Below are 22014 nucleotides of genomic sequence, written 5' to 3'. Positions count from 1 at the left end.
GGGGGGGTTGATCGAATCAAGCCGCCCCATCAGCGCGGGGCTTGGAGGACGTGTGGTTTACAGGGAGGGGAGCGAGGCGGTGGCTCGTTCGGTCTTGCAAGGTGGCGGGTCGCTTGACAAGTGAGTTTACAAATGCAATGTGTAAATCTCGCCGACGTTACTTCTTTCTCCCTGAAGAAGGAACAGCAGAGATTTGTAGGCCTTAGTGAGCACGAAACACAGTCGGTGTGTAGAGAACAACTCACTTGGATTGTTTATTTCAGGGACAAGGTTTTTCCTGATAACCTTGTTCCACTTGAAGAAAAATGATGCAACTTGCTTCTTTCCATTGAAAACCACCAGTAGGAAACTTCTGTAGTCAAGGTTACGAAATGTTCCTGCGGTTAAAATGTCTCGACATTTTCCATCCCTGATTTATGGGAATAACAAATCAAGGGACGTCAGATAGCTTAGAAATCAAGTTGATTTACTAGAACACAAGATTATATTACATTGCTTTACCGCTGAAAATGTTCTGTCCATCTTCAGAAAAACAAAAAAAAAGGGGTTACAGATTTGGTGGGGTGCACAAGAATACCACATCCAAACAACCCGTGTCAAAATGGCCGCCATCACAACTTCGCCACGGCTCTCGTATAATGCGACAAATCTAAAAGCGTACACCTTTCCGAAAAAGGATTATCTGTGTCTATAATTTACAACATCGTCTGAATAGTTCTACACAGTTGATAAAAAAGCAGACCTGAAAAGAAACAGTCACCATTGTTGCTACAAAACAGTGTCGGCTAGTTTATATTCACATCATCGTAACATGTGGTGACGAATACCAAGCAGGCTACGGAACTCAAACGACAAAGTCACTTCAAGTTCATATGTCAGAAAAATGAAAAAGTCGAAGCATCAACGAGTGGACTTGAATAAAAGGCAACAGGCTTGTATATTTTGCGTGAATGGAAGAAAACAAAAATCGTGTTTGGATTTCATTAAATTGTTGTCCACTATAACCACAAAGTACTCGAGTACTTTGAAAAGACTGCAAACTTTACAAACTAAACCATTTGGACCTGTTCTGATGCTTTCATGAAATGAAACCTCAAGGTCACGTCGAGCAGATTGTCCACCCGCTGCCAAAGCGGGAGAAGCTTCGTTCCTGTTGGTCCGACACGCGGCAACCCTGTCAAAGATGAGCAATGGCTGTCATCGGCGGCGGGGAAAAGATAAAGCAGGTAAAGCCTAAACGTTGAATTATTGCCTCGTTAGGGCTTCGGATTTGATATTCATGTGATTTTTCGCCGCCGGACCGCAACGATGATGAAGTCATTAGTGGCACGTCCGCTCCACAGAGTCTCCTTACATGTGCCCTAATGGCGGACGGGCCCCGGGGCCGCCTTGGATGAAACCGGTCCCGGTGCCTTGTAAATGTTTTAACATTCGCCATCCGAGTCGGAGGGCATAATTAAACAGCGCTGGCCTAAATTGCTTTGTGGCGGTACCCGGATCAACCCAAATCTCAAGCCCCATTTAACCTCCATTCGCATCTCCGCATGACAAGTGAGAGTGTGTTCTTCGGGGGAGACATGGAAAGAAACTTAAGGAGCAACATTCCTCGGATTCTTAGCGAAGAGAGCATTTTTTTTTTTTTTTTTTTTTTATCCACGGCGCATTATCCTCATATCGTAGAATCCGACAAAAGCGGGAGTCTCGATGTGAGACGAGTCCGTCCAGACGGATTTGAACGTTTTGAATGATTCAGATGATGTTGTCTCAGAAGGTGCAAGCGTAGACCACGCCCACCACCACGATGTTTCCGATGGTGGCCACGATGGCGATCCAAAGCCAGATGGCGTCGCTGGACATGGACTGCGACTCGTCCGGCTGGCCGTGCACGGAGGCCGCCGAGGCGGCGGCGTGGACGCTGGCCGATGAGTTGAAGAGCGAGTGCTCGCCGCTGTAGTCGTCATTTGGCGACGAGTCCATGAAGGCTCCCGTCATAACTGGGATCTGAAGCAGAACAAAACAGATTGATTTCTTTTTCACAGGTGCCTTACTACAATGGACACATTTTGTGTGGCGGGCTTCATCTGGAAAATTGGAAGCAATGCAAAAAAAATAAATACCTCTTAGGCATGTTGAAATTCATGCTTCCTCATTTGCTCTGTTTCTCTCTCTAATAATGACATGACACATCCTGTGGAGCGCCTGCTGTTAACATGAGCATGATGGAGGCAGACAGGCGTGCACCGCGTCTTGTGAACCTCAAAAAAGAATAAAATCCCCCTAGACATACACACAGACAAATGTGTGTGTGGTGCTTTTACAGACAAGCTAACTGTTAACTTCAATCGTCAGATCATATTAACATGCCGCTGATTTTATGAGCTTTTGTTCAGTGGACTTTCTATTCTCCAACATTTGGTGTGATGCGAAGGGAAGCTCTCAAGTCTGTCTCCATTCTTTATAATCAATGTTTTATTCAGTAACTCATTGTCCACAGGAGCGAGCTGTTTGCATAAATTGCCAAGTGCACTGAGTAAAATGAAGTGTGTGAAGATATTCCAGTCGACGTTGCGAGCTTCTCAATATTTCATTGTTGGCGTTTACGTGTTTTTTCTTGTTTTTTTTCTACGAGGATATAGCCCCAGCCTGTTTCAAGAAGTCGGTTGCTAACGACAAAATATCATTTTAACTCTTAGGTGACCAGAAGATGGTCATCCCCCTGATGTTTTAATGGTATTGACATTTCATGGCTCGGTGCCTTCAGTGGCGCTGAACCGGATGGCAACGCTTGACATGGCGGAGAAGCAAAGTGGGGGGAGTTCAAAGTTCAGTTCACTTCTTTATCAGTTCACAAATTTTAAAACTTAGTCCCAAACAAATGAACTAGTTTATTCAGCCTAAAATTGCAAAGCATTGTGGGAGTAATTCTGTCGGATCGTGTTTGAGATAAAAGGCTAAAAGCTCGGCCGAACATACTCTGCACTCTTGTTTCCCCCTAAACCGAAACGTCCCGCCATCTCCAACCGGATATCCCCAAATTTCTCCGCTCGAGCGGAAGATACTCGTGCTGACAGTGAGAAACGGTCCTGTCAGGTTCTGTTAGGCCCATGTATGAAATCCAAAAAAGAGTGACACACCTTTTAAAATTCTTACCGACGGATACGGCTCAGTAAAAAAAAAAAAAAAAGATTGGACCGCCGTTGTTTTTTTGCCCAAAAGCCGCGTGCTTACATCAGAAATGTTTTCCTTCAAAACACAAGTCTAGGTGATCCTCAGCCAGATGGTTTACTATTTGTGATCCACGGCGAAGGGAAATGTATTCTGGCAGCTGCTACTGTTACATTATGTTCTCCCCATTTACAACTTGAAACTAACCCATCTGTCAAATTCTCACAGAATGGACCAATGAAGATGGGTCTGCAAAAATATAAAAAATATTTTTCACATTAGATCCATCCATCCGTCCGTCCGTCCGTCCGTCCATCCATCCGCTTCCACCACCAGTTCAGTTCTCAATCAACCGACTTCCTAACATCGCCGTAAACAATGTGTGTATGTAAATGCTATGCAACAAAGGGAAATGCAAAAATCCACAAGCGACTATGTACATCTCGCTCTTGCTCTCATGTGACTTGCTTGCTGCCTGCGGCGATGATGTTACGGAAAGACTCTCAAAAGGGGGTCACCTTGTGTCCTCGTCAGGAAACAAGCTGTTCGGAGTACTCGGGTCGGGGAGCAACACAAACACCGGGGTCCGACCCCTGCAGTGTCGAGAATACACTTGTTGCTGATGACAACACGCAAAAGCTGTTGGATAGAACAGTAACTATTCTTGTTTTTATTTTATTTTACTTTACCAGGTTGAAAACACCATTTAAAAGGATGACCAAGATGTGAGAAGTGTCTTGCCCAAGGACACAGCAACACAAGATTTGGACAGATTATAAACACAGAGAGTAGCAGCTCCTTTTGTTCAAGACCACCGACGTTTGAAGACAAAACAACACGTACAGCGTGTGCAGCGTTACTCTGTAGCGTATCGCTCAAACGTCTGACTGTAAATCTGCCGGGAGATTTGCGGGGCGGTTTTAAGGAAGCTTGTTCACCCTCTCAGTCGTGTTAAGACCTCCACTTTCAAGCCCGGTTCTCGCTGCTTAGATTTACAGCATTGCTTCTCATTGATTTTTCTCTCCCCCATTTCTAGTCTCTGCCCGTTCGTCTCTCCCCCTTTTTTCATAAATCTTATAACTCATTAGAACAAGTGTGACGTGATTCGTACTTGTCACCCGCGCCTGTTTGTGTCAACACTTGAGAGGCGCCACTGATACAAGAAATGATGAACCTTTTGTTCACAAAAAGTCGAGACGTTTGTCTTGTTAAGATTTCTCAGTTGTTCAACTCGACCACCAAAACATTTTGCAATAATGCAAATGAGAAATGGCGCATCCCCTAAAGCAAAGGTGTCAAACTCAAAGCCCCGGGGGCCAGATACGGCCCGCCACATCATTTTATGTGGCTCGCAAAGACAAATTGTGCAGCGACTTAATGGGCCAATACTAAAATCACAAATTGTCTTCACACATAAATAATGAGAGAAAACTGAAGAAACTAGTTGTGCAGAAGTAATGATGATGCTAAACTAAGCTCTTGAATCATGGTGGCGGCACGGTACCAACAAAACAAAGGCGCGGAGGAAATGCTTTGCCAAACGTGCAAAACGGGAAAGAGTGCATGTTCGCATCTGGGCTCGTTGCCTGCTAATACATGCCGCTAATTTGCAGTTGCATGACAACTGCAACTATGTCATGTGATGGAGTGCATCAATTATGAAAGTGGAGAAGCCCCCGCCGCCACGTCCTGTAAACAAAAAGATTTCTTGTACTCACCACATGGGAGGAGCGACAAATTGCGAGCATGTTCCCATGCATGCATTTGACGATTTTGGACTCTGGCACTAATTCATTAATAAAAGTGTCAAGTGGACCCAAGCACAATTGGACTGGTCACGTTCAATCAAATATGTCTTCAGGTTCCTGCTTCAGAACTTGGACTTAACCCAAATAAGATAAAGTGATTTTCTTAAATTTAATTTGAACAGTGTACTGTTGGAATAAAATCTATGATACAAAAATGATTTGAAGTTCTGATGTGAAGAGCACTTATTGAATAAGATTTTATTACATTCACCTTCACAGAGGTTGCGTGACGAGCAAAACACATTCTCGTCTGTTAGATTTATTGCGCTTTATTGCACCTAAACCACAAAACCCAAATATTAAAAAGCACATTTGTCACATTTAGTAATGCAATAAACGCCTTTGAGAATGATATACAGATATAGTCTTTAATAAGATGCGATTTTGTCACAGAAAACTTAACTTTAAAATTAGGTACAATGAAATGAAAGCTACCATCCATTCATTTTGGTTTTAGCTAGCGAGGCTAAAGCTGAACTTAATAAACCATGTAGTATCCATTAAGGACTTTTTTTGCTTTGTTTTTCCGCTAGCAAGGATAATGCTAAGCTAAATAAAACATTGGCGTATAATATACATTTGGTAACACTGCACACCACTCTGTTAAAACTAGGCTACAACAAATGATGCTAACATAATGTGTGACAAAAGTACTAGCCTAAAATTAAATAAATACTTCAGTGTATTAATGTTAAAAGCCTTTTTTGCTCCAGGACTGTTAGAGCTGGATCTATTTATTTTATAAAGGTGTCTGACGAGATTTGTGGCTCTGAACAGTGAAAGTAGCGCTAACATAAAACAAACTACTGTCCACATTATTGACCACTAATATAGACGAACTCTTTATAACTTGAAAAAAAAGTTACATCATTTCAAACGGTTTCAAATGTCAAGCGGAGCGAATATAGTCATCCTTGTATCTTTGTCAGCAGTATTCATCGCTTTTTTTTTTCTTCTCCCTCTTGAAAACTGACATAATAGGCGTTTTTTCGCTCAAAGCCAAAGGCCATGAATCATTAATCGAAGCGTATATTTTAAATATGAATAAAGCTGGCTTTGCGCAGCATGTGTTTCATGCTATACTTTACACCCAAGAACCATATCATGGCGCACAAATGCATTCCTTGCGCACCTATTCTAAACCTATATAAATAATTTGCTCATGCATCTTGTATTGTGATGCCGTTTCAAAGGCGAAGTCACATGCCACCTCTCTGGCTGGCTGCAGTGATATATAGATGGAGGATGGTGCCCAGGGCAGGACTTGGTGCATTAAACATTACAAACATCTTTTTTTACAACCAACACTGATTCAATGCTATGAAAGTGCTGCAGAAACAAAAGCAGCCATCAATGGATACTTGAGTAAAAATGATGTCTTTAAAATAAACATGTATAGAATAAATGATGATTTTTTTACATGTTAAATTTGTCTCTATATTTTTTTTTATTTAATTGTTGGGGTATTTTATTTAAATGAGTAATTTAATTTCCTCACTTACTAATTAGAATAAAAGTATATAAAATACAACAAGCATAATATTAAATACAGTATTAATGATTTTTTCCAAGATAATTTTTGTTCTTCTTTTGATTAATTAAAAAAATATATAACGAAACCTTTGAAAAACATATTACATATAATTTTTATAATTGTTTTGTCATTTAAATCAAATAAAGTTAATAGTTCTATGAGATAGGTAACGCAAAGACAAATAAGGATTTATGCACACATTGGCTGTTTATTGTGGACAAATACAAGGCGACAGTCACGGTCAGACAATATAAAAAAAAAAATGATGACAAAGCACTGCAACCTGACCCTATGGCATTTTGTCCAGAACAGTTCTTCTCTACTTTGCTTTGTGCTTTCTTTTTTGCATGTACACAAGCACAGCAGTAATTACTGATGCTTTCACATTCTTCTGCAGAACAACAGGCGCTGTTTATTGCATGCGCTTGCACAAAAACAAAGGCGGAAAAGATGAGGAACCGGAACAATGCTCATTAAGGATTACATGACTAATACAGTAGCAGGTGTTTTGCTTGTTTTGCATGAAGTTTCTTGATAATCTTTTGTGGCGCTTTCTGGGGATGTGTTCCACAAAAAAAAGTTTATCGTCATTAAATATTATCAGATGCCCGCGATTTCATAAAAACAGTCAACTTATTTTCCCTTCCGTGAGTTCTATCCAGCTGTGTCACGTCCGACTCGATTTTTTTCCATCCAGCCCTTTCAAATCCTCGTCACTCGATTGCGTTGTTCATCCCCGCTGCGTCGTGCCTTCCCGCTGAGCACCTTTTTCAGGTTCCAGCTGCTTTAATGTTAGCATCCAATGTAGCAAGTTTTGTTTTTTGCTGGAATGTTACTCTTGCATAAACGAGCAATCACCATCTGACCATCTTGGCAGACGTTCAAAACTAATTCACATTTATGTTTTTGACTCTAGGAGAACGACTGATGCGAAAGCATCAAAATAAAAAGCCGGACTGTGCACCACAACGTCCAGGGAAAACTCTGCTCTATTTATCGAAATGACTTTGCAGGTTGCCTTGACTTCAACCTGCTCAGCGCCCGTCGATTGTCTCTTGCATGGTGCGCGACAACAACTTCCCAACAACGCGTCTGAGCACTCGGGGTTACGTTAGGCGACCGACGCCACTCGCAGCTCCGGCTGGGCCTCCGCGACCTTGTCATTATCGCTCTGCCTTCTTTTCCTAAGCCAGCGCCCGAAGGCTGCGCAATGCTTGCTGCTCATCACACGCCAAGGTAACACCTCCTCAAGAACTATCGCACTTCCAATCGTCTCTCCACAACTAAATCTTGCCAACCCTCAAGGTCATGTTTTTGCAGGGCAAAACTTGGAATCATTGCAAATAAATGTTAAAATTGGCCTGGCCAAACTTTTCCAAAGTGCCCCTCCACTTCCTGTCCACACTGTGAAATATCAAATTGCAGCCACGCTATATCAACTCAACCAATGCACGCTCAGGTGAACTTGCATTAAAAATGTGTGTGAGGATTGTACACACACACACACACACACACACACACATTGTATATTTAACTTGCACTGCAATTTTTCCCATTATTTCAGAAGGCCATTCACCACGCAGATCTGGACACGTTGACAAAAGACCCAAAACCAAACAAGCGGCCTTCCGGCGGAATTACATTTAAATAAATTACACAGCGTGGTCACCTTTTCTGCAGCGTGAAACTTGTTTAACAAACTTTCTAATGCTTGTTCATCTTCCACCCATATGAGCCATAGGCTGCATTAGCTGACTCTATGAATATTACAAAATGTGTCACTCTGGGATTGGTCTGCAGTTGGTCTCATTATCAAATGAAAAATGAGGTATTGCGCAACTTAATTGTCCTTCTTGCACTAATGCGAATGCGCGCTTATGGATGAGGGTGCCGAGATTCGGATCTGAATAAGGTACGGTTGTCATCGGGTCGCAGCGGCAAACTTGTCACATTAATATTGGTCGCAAGCAGAAAACTGCATTTATTATTTATGTCCTATGTAGATTATTTAAAGGTTTGCGACATTTGTATGTAGAAATAAATGCTGCATCAGTACACTACTGCAACAGTAGCCGGGTTAGCGGAATTTAAGTCAAGTATAATTGGATTTGGAAACTATAAATTAAAAGGGACTATTATGGACAAATTTGAACGAGAGGCACCGGAACGCTAATGCTACATGCTACAATGCTAATTACATGATAATCCTGGCAGCCATGGCAATCACATGAGAATGAGCAGCAAAATATCTCTTGCCTGGCAACACGCTGAACACGTCAAGCATTTGATATGACAGTTTGCGATTCCATAATAGCAACTCGGCTGACAACACAACAGCTGTAAAATGAAATTAGCGCGTGGGCGTAGCTGCTACCGCGCGGCGTGGATTGCGGCAGGTGGGCTTCGGCCTTTGCGAATGATTGCTGCACATATTTCCCAGCGGCAAGATGAGCTGCAAGAGTAGGGGGGATCTACATGGAGTTTGTCACACGTGCACCATGTTGGCCTAGATACAACGTTTCACGTAGCGCAACACTTCTGAGGCATGCCCTCCATCTTGAGTGATTATGAATGTTGCAGTAGGTAAAGTGCAAGCATGAGCTATGAAGAATCTATGCATGGACTGTCAATAAAGACAAAAACAAAACAGAGCACCATCAATTTTGACTTTAGTTTTTGGTACCTGCAACCTTTCTACCATATTTCGTGTGTTTAAACCCCTTGTCACTTCTAGCAACTACATATTTAACGATTGAGATGACGATTAATCGGAATGCCTATTGTAAAAAAACGAAATTGGCCTTCAACCAAGAATATTTGATTTTTATAGTCAATCAATCATTGTTTCTCATAGCAACAACAGTCCGTGTTTCAAAAAAAACAAAACAAACACATTGACCAATTTTGCCCAACTCATAATACTAGCAGAAAAAAATCGAAGTAAATTTTTTTCTTACTCACATTTGTTCCTACTTGTATTGAGTGTGCCGGACAAGGTTTTGCATTTTATTTCCCGAAGCCCTGACTGTGAATGGTGTGAGAAACAGTGACACCGTAGTGCAACATATTTCAAGCCCGAAGCCGAGAAAGCGCATTTCAGACTTTTAGCTCAGCAAAACAGTCCTTAGCCAGGAAAGCACCGGGGGAGGTAATGCGGTTTGGGGGATCGCTGGCATGAAAAATTTAACATTTTCAGGCAAATCAAAGTTCGTGTACTTCACCAGCATTCAAGCGTGCCGGCGGTGAGCATCCGGAATCATGTCTGTATGTAATACAACTTCACTGCACTGTAAGTGCCTGATTCATCGCCTCGCCATTAAACTTACATGAATCCGAAATGAGACGGTCCCACCGTCATGTGTGCTTGATACAAACCATTAGCCGAGAGACCCGGCAGCTTGACGAGCGTGATTGAAAATAACTTCTGTAAATCTCCCCGTGCCAAAGCAACACATGGGATATAATTGGCATTTTCTGAGAAGGAGTGAAATCGGGACCATTTGTAACTGAAATTATTGCATGCGGTCGACACAAATGAGCTGCCAGGCTGAAATAATGGAGAAGTAATGTATGAGGGGCTATGTAAAACAATGACTGAAAAATATGGATCCACATCCCCGCCAGGCAATCGGAAAGCGGTTGGGGAAATTTGACATTAGCATATAGCGCATATAGCATCCAGCTGAGTTTTGTTCTCGCTGACGCTCGCTTAAAATTAAATTAGAACGATAAAGGAAACGAAAAGGAAGCACAGAGCGCAGAACTAGTTTGAGGTCACATTTGAAAGAGGAGATGTCAATTTGGTGAGCCGTCCTGCTAATTCAGTTTTACACTACTGCTTCTCAAATGTGTAATGATAGCTTTTCCAGACTGACACAATCATATCTCATCTGAGTCATCTGGGTCAAATCTGTTTTTTTTTTTTTTTCACTCGCGCACTAATTTCACATTTGCATTTGATGATGCATTTTAATGGCGCGAGCATCAGCGCGGCACTGCATTATGATGATATTTGTCATTACTTCACCCCGAATCATAGATCTAGTTTATTCTGGGATGTATCAATACAAGACGATGCTTTGAAATAGTCGCACACCGAGTGGGAATAGATAATATATGCAGCAATGCATAATTCATACTTCCTTAAGAAAGGCACCGTATCTGTATACCGATAGCATCATGGAAAGTGAGAAAGATGTTATTGCCACATACTTTGCAAGTTCATCTAGAGTCCCTTCTGGAGTGAGCACGATTCACGATAACGACTTCCTGTTCGACACCAAAATCATGAATTGTAAGAGAGCTAGCTATGCTAACTAATTACCGAAAAGTGTTGCTGCCAGCAGCTTGCCAATTTGTTGGCTTTATTAATTAATTCATGATTAATTAGTTTATGTAAAGTCATGAATCGACTTATTAAAGAATAAAATAATCATATTTAGTAGGCTACCTGTAAAATAGCTAAAAGATTACATCTGCTGTAGCTTGTAAACAGTTAACGATGTTATCTATGATAATGTTTGTATTACTTATGGGTGACGACTCAAAAGCTAATAACCAATCAACCAATCGGTGTTCAGGGTTCAGTCAACTGTTTAATTACAGCGTGTGATCAATGCTAAAAATGGATCCTGTTGTTGTTCCGCCAGTCGTTGCCACACATTCCCATAAATCGAACCAACCTGAGGCTGCCCGACGAGCATGACGTGCGACACCTCGCCATCATTAAAAAACGCCGCTTTTAACGACTGATCGTAGGAGTGTCGGGAAAGAACACTTGAATGGATCGTGTCTATCCGGAAACATGATGGCTTAATCGTGTGAGACTGAGCCGCAAAGAGTCTGACCTACCCTTCAACCCATCAATAAGAAAATCTTCCACTAAGGGCTTAGCTTCGCCACGCATCTTTTCCCAATAGCAAGCAGGCAATTAAGCAACCAAAGTAAATGTTAATACTCTTGTGAGATTGGATCCATAGACCCGTGTCATGGTTTGATGATATAATTATGGTTCGGAATGACATCATATGCTCATGCCTGTTTGTACAACACAAAAATAAAATGTTCAAAAATGTATATTTTTTTTTTAGTTAATTTCAATTTCCTGATGGAAAAGATGCACTTAGGCTCTCTGAAATGGAATTTGCCCATTTTGAGTTTTCTCCCACATTCCCAAAAAAATGTATAATGGAAGACTCTAAATTGACCATAATGGTCATTTGCCCTGAGTTTACTCCACCTCTCGCCTTAAAGTCCGCCGGGATGGGCTGTAATGAGGTCAAGCTATAGACTGGACAGAACCCGCGGATTTCGACCCAACCATCCACCAGTTATGAATATGATTCCAAGAAATTCCCCTTCGGGAATTCTTCCGCCACTCTCACTCTTCTCACCGCTCTGTGACATTGTTTGTGCACGCACCTTCGTGAGGCGAATAATTTAGCCCTTTTAATATTTCCCTCACGGAAAGTTTGCACAATTAGCGAATGGGAGGCGCTCGCTCACTTAATATCCATATTGAGGAGATAGAAGAGGGCCATGCTCCATTGCCTTTTCTATAGGACGGGTCCTGCATGTTTGGAGATAACATCACAAAGACTGAGAAACTAATTGCAAGTATTTGGACATGGTGGCTTCACTCGAGCCTCTCAATATTGCATCCTAAAAATCAATTGAGGGCAACAGACTACATCGTGACACATGGGTACAGCAAATAACATTGAATTACAAATATTGAGCGTCCCTTGTTTTGTCCTTAATTACTACCGTATTCCTTAACGATGGCTGGGGATGTTTATTTACTCGACTGTTGTTAGTTGAGGGCTTGCTTTGGTATAAAATAATTAAATATCCTCACTCTACAGACAACATCAGCACTTATACGTACCTATTTTATGTCATTACTTAAAAAGTTACATGACACACTTTAATGACACATTAACTTGGTAGGGACTGCTGTTTTGATTAGCAAATGGGTCTGACACACACATTAATGCCTATAGCTGCTTGTTTGTAAAATGCCTTGCCTTATATCCAAAATATGTTGTAACGTGCATGTTTGACACATGACACATATCACCAACAGAAGAGGAGAATTTACGACAACAAAGACAAATCTGTTTGATTTTTGATTATTGCCACGCTCGCGTTTGTCCTGGCAAACAAAGTACATCAAATATTGTCCGCCCCACTTAAAGTGTGGTTGAAGTAGTTTTGGCAATACGCTTTGGTTGCATTTTAGAAAGACATGCTTTTTTTTTTTCTTCAAAGCCCACGCAGCCAACAGAGCAGCCTTAAAACGAAAAGTTCCAACATGAAGACTCACCTGCGCGGCCATGAAGGAGAGATCCATGCTGTTGCTCGGCTCAGGGCGAAGGCACTCAGTGAAAAAAGCCTGCGCGCGCTTTTCACCCTCCTCCTCCTCCTCTTCTTTTTCTCCTTCACCTCCTCATTGAGCATGTGCCCCCGTTTTTGTTTTTAATCTCTTCCCCTGTTTGCAAGCGCACGCACGCACGCACGCAAGCAGGCAAGCGAGCGCCGTTGCACGTTTCACATGAGGAGGATGAAGAAGAAGGAGGAGGAGGAGGGGTGAATAACAAGAGGGAGAGGCAGCAGAGGGAGGCGGAGATGTGGACGCAAGAAGCGGCGGGAGAGGATGTGCAGGAGAGTGGAGGCAGACGCTCTGACACACAATAGTCTCGCTTTCGAGCCTCGCTCTCTTCGGCATTTGGGTCGGGCCAAATTGGGCATTTCTAGACAGAAAAAATCTTCCCACCAACATTTCTAGTGCAAAGTGGAGTGTGGGTTGCAGGCTCCCAGGGGGTCTGCCACTCAAATAATTGCACCCACATGACAAGTCACGGAGAGTGAAAACCTACACGTAACATCCCAAAAAGGTTTAGCATTGCCTGAAAAAGTAAACGCCGTAAAATGGCTGTAAAGCATTTTTGAGAATAATAAGAAATCTTGTCATGTCGGGATTTTCCAGGTTGATGCTAATGAGTTGGAATAATGTCATACCACCTCGTCGGACTCGACGTCTCGACTGCCTGCAGTGTGACTGATGTGTTCTGTCATCTGGGCGCGTGCTGGGGATTTTAGAGATATTTATATGTATTTATATATAGCGTTTGCGTGTGGGGATCAAGTCTTTGGAAATGTGTCACGCTAAGAGATTGTTTACCTTTTGTGTGTAGGAGATTTTATGTGACGGCGAGATGGCAGACGCTATGAATAATATTTGTTTGAACATCGAAATATATAATACATGATATATTTAATTCATAAAAAAGAAGACGGCTGATAATCCAATTGAAAGATTTTTGAGCTCAAGCTACTTTGGGAATAGATTATATCTCAGTGGGGATTTTGTTTTTTCCCAAACCCCAAAAAACACTGATAAACATTTACGAGATGTTCCCTATGGTGGACGGAGAGAACGTGAAAAGGAATTCTTGGAAAAATCTATTTATCTGGCCTGGCACGTGGGGTTCCTAGCATAGTTCAAAGAGGGGGCTCAGTGCCCCTGCAGCCCCCCTCTAACTACGGCAATGAAATTCAATTTGTATTCTGCCTTTTTATTCCAACTGAGCATTCACCAGTTGGACATGAATTCAAAAGTTTCAACGAGGTCAAATTAATAAATGTTAGAGAGCATTTGAGTTCATCCTGAATTTTACCCGAAAGCATCAATGTGGTGACTCACATATGTGCATGCATTACAAAAGAAGAGGACGGTTTGCCCTCAATTTGCTGCTCAAAGCCAAGCATATTGGCACATTGGCACACACTGGGCAGTGTGGCCGTGTGCCACTTTGTGAGTGTGTGTGTGTGTGTGTGTGTGTTATGCAACCGAAGCAATTACAAAAGTTTGTTTAGGCACACTTCAATTTGAATACATTAGCAGCAAATATATTTGCGTGCGCGTGCTAAAGAGGACACCTGAAAGTCGGTCACATTTCGAAGGTGAGACGTGATGAGCCCAGTGCGGGATGAATGAATCTCGCTGACTGACACACCCCAGAACCACGCGGGGCCAATCAAACAAGTGGATTTTGGAAGAGCGATTGGCCTTAAATTAGAATGGGACGGAGCGCACGGAGGACGTGCGAAGGAAGCCAAGCACAAAAAGAAGTAAATGACTTTTGCTGTGTCACATGATTTCCCTGGGGCGAGGACGCCGCCAGTCTGGCATTAAATGAAGCTGATGAATTTTAAGTATCACTTGAGGCAAAAGTGCTAATAACTAACTCATGTTTTTCTTTTTTCCTTCCAAAATAATTTATTGATAGCGGATCGTCAGACTGAGAGAATTGAGCAAAGTCACATTGGCCTGAATTATATCAGAATATCAGATCTCACCTCAGTTTAGTAGAAAAATACATTTTCTCAGTGGGGAAACCTTTATAGGCAACTATGAATACAAATAGGATGTGGGAGGATAGTCACTTATTTGTGTGGCGCTATTATTTTATTTATGATTTTATTTTATTATTTCATTACTTCATTATTTTTATTATTTCTAATATTTTTATTATTATTTTGTTTCTTGTGGAAGGGCTCTGCCCCAAATGGGTGAACGGTTTGTCACTGATTGTGTTGAAGGTGTAATATGAGCAGTCGCGTACATGCGGCATGTTATCACTTTGAATAAATATCATGAGCTAATTATGGGCAGTCACACTTTACGAAAGCTCCAATGGAACGAGAAAACAAAATCCTTGTATCCCGTCGCCCATTTGAGCCGATCCAAACATTTTAGCAAACAGCCTGCAACACATAATAATGATATTCACTTACCATGATTAAGGGATTTTTGACTGTTCTGTTGGAATTTTTCAAGGTTTTTCATGGAGTCTGTGAAGAAAAAGAAAAAAAAATGTTTATGCTTGCCAATGCACTCCCAAATCAAACAAACTGACTGACGGACTGGTCTCGGCGCCAAGGTATGATTCTCATTTTACACTCTGCTGACTTGGTTGCCATGCGTCTTGACTTTTAAGTGCGCGCGTGTACAAACAACACACTTACAAGGGTCCCTCCTGGCCGACAGAAACCCACACTTCCCCTCCCAGGTCAGAGGTGACGCCAAACCGCAAATTGCACTCAAGGACGACAGGTGATTCATCTGCGCGGATCAAAACAGGCTAAAGTAGATGTGATATGATGTTTTTAGTACAAGTCCATTTTTCTTGATTTTATTACTTCGCTGAAGGGAAGGGCTTCTGATGTACAGCGCCGACCGTCTCAAGGGCATTTGATACATGTCAGTTTTGATTTAGACGCTTTGGTAATTGTCAAAACACGGCGTTTACTAGCTTATGGCGTCGAGCTTTAATGCAATGCAAAACAAAGAGTTGAGCATTGTGTTCTTGTGTCGTAGCCATTTGCCACACGGACTAACTTCTTTGTGATTTATGGCAAATAGTGTCCGTCAGCCGGCCACCCGTGGGGGGTCCTTGACAGCGCCGCTTTGTCCTTATTATCAGCTGTAAAGTATAAACAGCAGACGTTTCTCTGCCTTTTCAAAATGTCTACCTGACAGTCAGAATCCCCTCCCGCGCTGTCAGAGCTTAACCTTTCGCCTCTCGCTTCCGCCTTGCGCGCTTTTACTTTCCCGACGCCGCGCCAAGCAGAAGGCCGTGACTTTTGGCCGAGTGATGGATGAGCGTCACGAGGCGTTTTTGGGGGGGACATCTGGAGGGTTAGAGATGACAGGTGTTGATGTTCCTGCTCTCAAGTCAGTTGCCCTTTTCAGACGGGCTTTTTGTCTTCTCTTGCTGTCTCCGGGCCTCAAAAGGCCACATTTGATTTTGAAAAAGGGTATCAAATAAAACAGTAAGTGCATGTAATGGATAGTATTAACCCATTCACTGCCTGACTAGTTCAAATGGATCTTTGACGTCTATACCCGTCAATGGGAGTGAATGATTTAAGAAAATAAATTTTGTTTTTTTGCCACACCTTCTCCCGTTCAATATGTCTTTTGTCCTGGAACCTTTCTGACACGCCTTGTATTGTTCCTCATTTGAGCGAGGTAAGACGAGGAGGCAGTGGGATCCGGTAATAAGTTTGTGTGTCAAAGCCTTAATTTCATCCAGATGTAAATGTATTCCGGTACAAGTTGGCCCTCTAATTTATTAATCCGGATGAAGCGTCATCAATTTAGCGCTTGTCTCGCTATCAACTCTCTGTGTGAGGGGAGGAAGGTGTGCCAATTCCACAACACAAGGTTGTTGTATTTTCTTCTCCCTCGTTTCCTCCCCTTTGGGAAAACACACAGGAAATGCAGAGGCAATGCGCCTTGTGACAAGCTGTTACGGCTTCATTTTTAATATGACAAAGACGCAGGCGGCTTGGCTCGAGAGGCTGCCGCTTGCGTGCCCCTGTGTTGCCACTCTTGCTTTTATCGTGGCGGGCCCGCGAGCCGCCATGCATTTCTCGTGTCGGCTGCAGCCGTGCATGAAACTCGTGGCTGAATGAGTGCGAGTCTAAGTATGTGTGTGTGTGTGTGTGTGTGTGTGTGTGTGTGTGTGTGCGCATTTCCTACAATTTTTGGTTAACTTGTCTCCCCAACCTGTGTGCATGCATGACTTTGTTAAATCTGTTCATCTTTTCGGGTGCCCCAAAATTTGCCTGAACTGATCTTCGCCCATATTTTGTAAACTAAGTACTTGCCTTTTTGGCGCTGTCGTGCATTTGTATATTTTTTTCAAGGGAGTGTTGTTGGTCTCAGTTTTTTTTTTTTTTCTAAGTTGCTGTTAAGCACTTTAAGGTCAGGCAGCGCGGAGGAAAACCTTTTACGTAACCATTAGGGGTGCCTGCCCCACCCAAAGAGATTTTGTCAGATTTATGGCTCGCGTGTAGACATAAAAAATTCCAACTTTTCCACCCTTACTAGTTGTGGTTGAAGGCAGAGTCGGTAACAATGTTGTGCCTTACGTTACGGGTATGATGCGGCAATACCTGGCCGGTCTACATTCATCTGTTCAACAGACTGGAGATCAACTTGCAGATGTCCAAACATCATTAAAAAGTCTGTTCCCAAGTTAACGGTGAGGTTAAGTGAGAACTCGCGAGCATTAATAAGCGTCAAGTATTATGGAGATTTACGCGTCACCGGCATGGAAGTGATTCTTTAATGAGCCGAAGATGACGAGCAAGACCTCATAATCACCCCGCAAAGTGAAGAAAATGAAACACGACCTTTTGGAGTGGGTGGTTTTCACACGTTTGCTCATTTGCCGCCGGTGACGAGATGAGAGGGGACGATTATTCCATTAACGCGAGTCGAGAACGTGTCGCATCGTGGGGCCCAACGGTTAATGTAGTGCTTCCCTTTGTGTACGTGAATAATTCATCATCGTTAATTGCAAACGTTGCGCAACTGACGTGAGTCGCATGGCGGTGCAGTGAACGCTCGCTAAGTGGGGTTGAGGTATCGGGGATTTTTTGTGATATCACAAATGAGACCAAGGTAAACAATTTCAAAACTACAACTTTCTCATTTGAACAGGTTTTGACTCTAAAATACATCTTTACTTTTGAGTTTGTCCCGCTAGAGGGCGCCACATCCTTCTTTGTAACATGACATGTCACCCATTTGTCAAGCTTGTGTAGACGTGCAATTGCTTCCGTGGCCGCTAGATGTCAGCAGATGACCAAGACACACATGGTATTGGTTCTATTGGGTAATTAATGCCTTCCTGCATCGGAGTTCTTTGCACTACTTTGTACTGCATAATTTTGCTATTTATTGATTTATGTATAGAGTCAATTGATAATCAATTGTTAGAGAATAAATAAAATAAAACGTGGATGAATGCAATTTTCATTCGCCTTCTCTGTGGCTTCCAGCAGAGGGCGGTGTGTGCCTTCTCCATCACACAATAAAAGGCTGTCAAAACATCCTCCATCTGCCTCCCACTCACGCTCACTGTATAGCTCTTTGTTCCAGCCAGCTGAAGTTGCTGGAGCCCAGTATAAGCAATAAAGCTGCCAGCCCATTTTTGGGCCTGTTCGAGTGTGACTCGAGCCTGTTTGGTACAGCTTTTGTACAGTATCCCTTTTTAACAAGCATTCAAAAAAAATAACTGTGCAGACATCTTGAAATGCATGACAGAATTCTAACAATGATATGCTGTGTTGAAGCCCAGAATTTCATTTCCCCCCTCTAATTTGCACGAGCAAAAAAAAAATACCATCCAAGTCAACTATTGTGGGTTTTAGTATTTCTTTGTTGGTCCAGCTGGCCAGTGACATATTTTGACATTTTACGGGGAGTGAATTAGCTTGGGATAATAGGTATTGGCGTCTTGATTATGATTCATTTATAATTCACTCAACCATTAATCAACAACAACTATGGGCTGGCGGGAAGTGGAGCCAACCCTTTTTAACACAGGTATCGATCGGATCATTAATAAAGCCATCTGTTACTACAGTATGTGAAGCTTTCAACATAAAGCAACGATTCAAAGACTTGTTTGTACACTTTATAATTTTGCTATGCGGTGTGAATGCAAAATAAAAAAATTCTGCAGACACGATTCAAACAGCAGGAACGCGCAAATGCACATTCAACTTGCATGAACTTCGGCGCCCGGACTGATTGAAGTGCACTGAGGTGTTTCAGCCCTTGAATATGACTTGCTCCTGGTCAGCTGGCTTTTTCTTCCCCTTTTTTTTTTCCCCACCTGAAACCTTTGACTTTGCCTTGACTTAATCATACAGCCAGGGAGCACCCAGCCATTCCTCTCCTCTGGGTACAAATCAAATTGAGGAAGAAAAAACAAAAAGCAGTGGAAGAGCAAAAGCCATTTTGCTGAGGTTATCATGACCATGCCGGTCGTTAGAAAAGCGTAGATTTCTCACCCGTTCACTTCTTTAGCTTGCACTTCATAAACACAATGGTACCTCAAAGGTCAAACAATCTGTTCTGTGAGACTGATTAAACTTAAATTTAGTCAGCTTTCAAAGTAAAATTAGCCATTCCATGTTTTCTTTAGCATTTCAATTCAGATTGATGAACCTATACTTCAAAGTATGCGGTTATCCACACACCAGATGCTCACAAACAGTCGATTTTGTCAGTTTCACCGCGCCCCGAAGTGATCTTTGCTGCTTGCGGCTTCTCAGTAAGTCTTTGTTCTGCCAACGCTAACCCTCACCAGGCTAGCTGAGCTAGCTGTCGGACTTCATTTTGATACATTGCCTTCAGCATTATTAAAAATATGCTTGCTGGGATCTGTCATCTCCAGCGCCAGCTTGACTCTTCACTTTCTACGTTCCAGCCACGCGGCACATTCAACAGCACAACAGTCACAGTAGTACCCATTCAACTCTTGAAGTACAGTGAAAGCAAAAAGCTAGCTAACATAAGCTCAACATTTTTGTGATCAAACCATTACCATCCAAGTCAACTATTGTGGGTTTTAGTATTTCTTTGTTGGTCCAGCTGGCCAGTGACATATTTTGACATTTTACGGGGAGTGAATTAGAGCTTTACGTATGTAAGCCCCAGCACAGTATCGTAAGCCGAGGCTCAGACAGAAATCTCCCAAAGTAAGATTTTGCAGTCAAGGGGTACAATACTGAGGGAGATCAATTCGGATTAAGAAGAAAAAAGGTTGACAAGCTTTTGTGATGCGGGGTTCTAAAATAAATATTAACTTAATTATTCTGCAGGAAGAAGTACAGCCCCCCCCCCCATTAGCACCGTTAGCAATAAATTAGCTAGCAGTTACCGATTCTACAAAAAATAGAAATCCACGTAATTTTGAAGATGATCATATGAGAAATGGGGACAGCAAATCAGAACGGGCCCAGCAACAAAGGAATTGTGATGATATCGTGTGATATTGTTGAGCTAACGGGACAACATTTTAGTCAAGGACACCCATTGTTTAATTTCATTTCCCCTGTCACGTATTGTCTATGTTTTCCCAGACAGTTTGCGTCTAGGGAAACCCTCCCGGTAAAAAGTAGACCTTTTTCCTACACTCTAATTCAAAGGCTGCGGACGTGAGCGCGGCGTCCGATCATTTGCAAAAACAAAGCCCTTATGAATATTCAGAGCGAGGAGTCAAATGTCAGCGTAACAATAATAGAGCTTGACGTTTGCCGGTAAGCGTCAGCTAATGACTGCGTGCAGCTCATCTTGATTTGTTTGGATGGCAAATGTTTTGATGGGCTCTCCATGACCTCAATCATACGATTCAATCTGGAACTTTTCTTTTCTCCAAAAAAAGCACGGGAAAGGTTAAATGTGATCAAAAGTTGAACGGATGGCACAGTTCGAACTCAGAGCTAAATAACTCCATTTGGACAAAAGTAGCGCTTTGTCGCCATCTATTTGAGATCTAGAACCATGAACTGGGTCTCCTTAAACTGACTTACATTGAAAACATTCATTCTGGCTTTGAATTATTAAAAGAAAACACAAACACCGAGGATATGTGCATGTTATAACCAAAATTCCCCATCTGGCTTAATTGTCTTTTTATGATTATTTCTGCTTAGAAAAAAGTGTCAGACTAATTGAAAAGTTCATTTACTTTAAATGAATTCTCTTAAGACTGATGGGGCGCACTGAGTATCCATATGCACTTGATTATTTTTCTCTCGCCACTGTGTGAAAATTATTCAAACAAGCTGAATGAGGGATTTTCTTTTTTTTGATGATGGAACAACACAATATGGTTAAGGTTAATTAGGTTTACGCACGGACGCACAAGATGCGTTGTTGCTGTATGCATGAAAACGACGACAACAATTGCGCGGTGATTTATTGCTCAGTCCGCATGCATGGGAGTAGATTCCATTTCTTTTCCTTAAAGAAAAAAAAAATTAAGCACCCCCCCCCCCTTCTATAAGCAAGCGAATATTATTCTAGCATGATACTGGAACTGATACTTCCAACCATCAATCTAAACTTTCTTTTACATGGTATAAAGAGTTGTGCAACCTGCCCCTTGGTGGGGTCTCCACTAGGGGGCAGTGGTCAATGAACCCCAAATTGTCATTGGCCAATTTGGCCGCAGTCTCATAGCTAGCATGGTGCAAACTTTTAAATGCCTTTTAACAGTCAAGTTATTTTGAGGGAGTCAAACTAATAACAAGAAAGGCCATTGGTGTTTTGCATCGCATAATAATCAATAAAACTGCAATGTGCTTGTCTGCATCCTATCGTTCCTAAAAATCAAATTTTTGACGTTACATTTCTTTAAAAGGGAAATATTTAAGGTATATTTTTTTTATTGTGTGCATTGGAGACATTTATTTTACGGGAGAATTTTCTGTTGCGGTTTTGTTTCACCATATTGTCCTGTTTAAAGTAATGTCTTCCTTTTTTTCATAAAAGAAAAAAAAGAATGTTTTGCTTGATTAAAAAAAAAAAAGTAATGAAAGTAAAGTTATTAGGTACAAAATAATGCATGCCTACAGGCAAAAAAGGCACTTTTCTTATTTCCAGTGTAGCGTTAATTACACTTGGAGACGAATGAGTCC

General features: G+C 42.0%; 1 protein-coding gene across 3 annotated transcripts; it reads right to left on the bottom strand.

Moving 5' to 3' along the window:
* Nucleotides 1-445: 445 nt before the first annotated feature.
* On the bottom strand, nucleotides 446-15375 carry LOC119116560 (uncharacterized protein C14orf132). 3 transcript variants are annotated; one of them, XM_037242022.1, is made up of 3 exons: nucleotides 12833-13450; nucleotides 1738-2001; nucleotides 446-1174 (listed from the first exon to the last, which is right to left on the bottom strand). In XM_037242022.1, exons 1-2 carry the CDS (start codon nucleotides 12857-12859, stop codon nucleotides 1765-1767), a joined length of 264 nt encoding a protein of 87 aa, XP_037097917.1. In that variant the 5' UTR covers nucleotides 12860-13450; the 3' UTR covers nucleotides 446-1174; nucleotides 1738-1764. The 3 variants fall into 3 exon arrangements, with proteins under 3 accessions (XP_037097917.1, XP_037097918.1, XP_037097916.1); XM_037242023.1 differs by lacking the exon at nucleotides 12833-13450 and adding an exon at nucleotides 15307-15375 and having other exon boundaries at nucleotides 446-2001; XM_037242021.1 differs by having other exon boundaries at nucleotides 446-2001; nucleotides 12833-13442.
* Between the last annotated feature and the right edge of the window lie 6639 nt (nucleotides 15376-22014).

The sequence above is a fragment of the Syngnathus acus genome, chromosome 22 (genome assembly GCF_901709675.1).
Source record: "Syngnathus acus chromosome 22, fSynAcu1.2, whole genome shotgun sequence".
In the NCBI taxonomy this organism is placed as follows: domain Eukaryota; kingdom Metazoa; phylum Chordata; class Actinopteri; order Syngnathiformes; family Syngnathidae; genus Syngnathus; species Syngnathus acus.
This window is presented reverse-complemented; position numbering and strand designations above follow the sequence as displayed.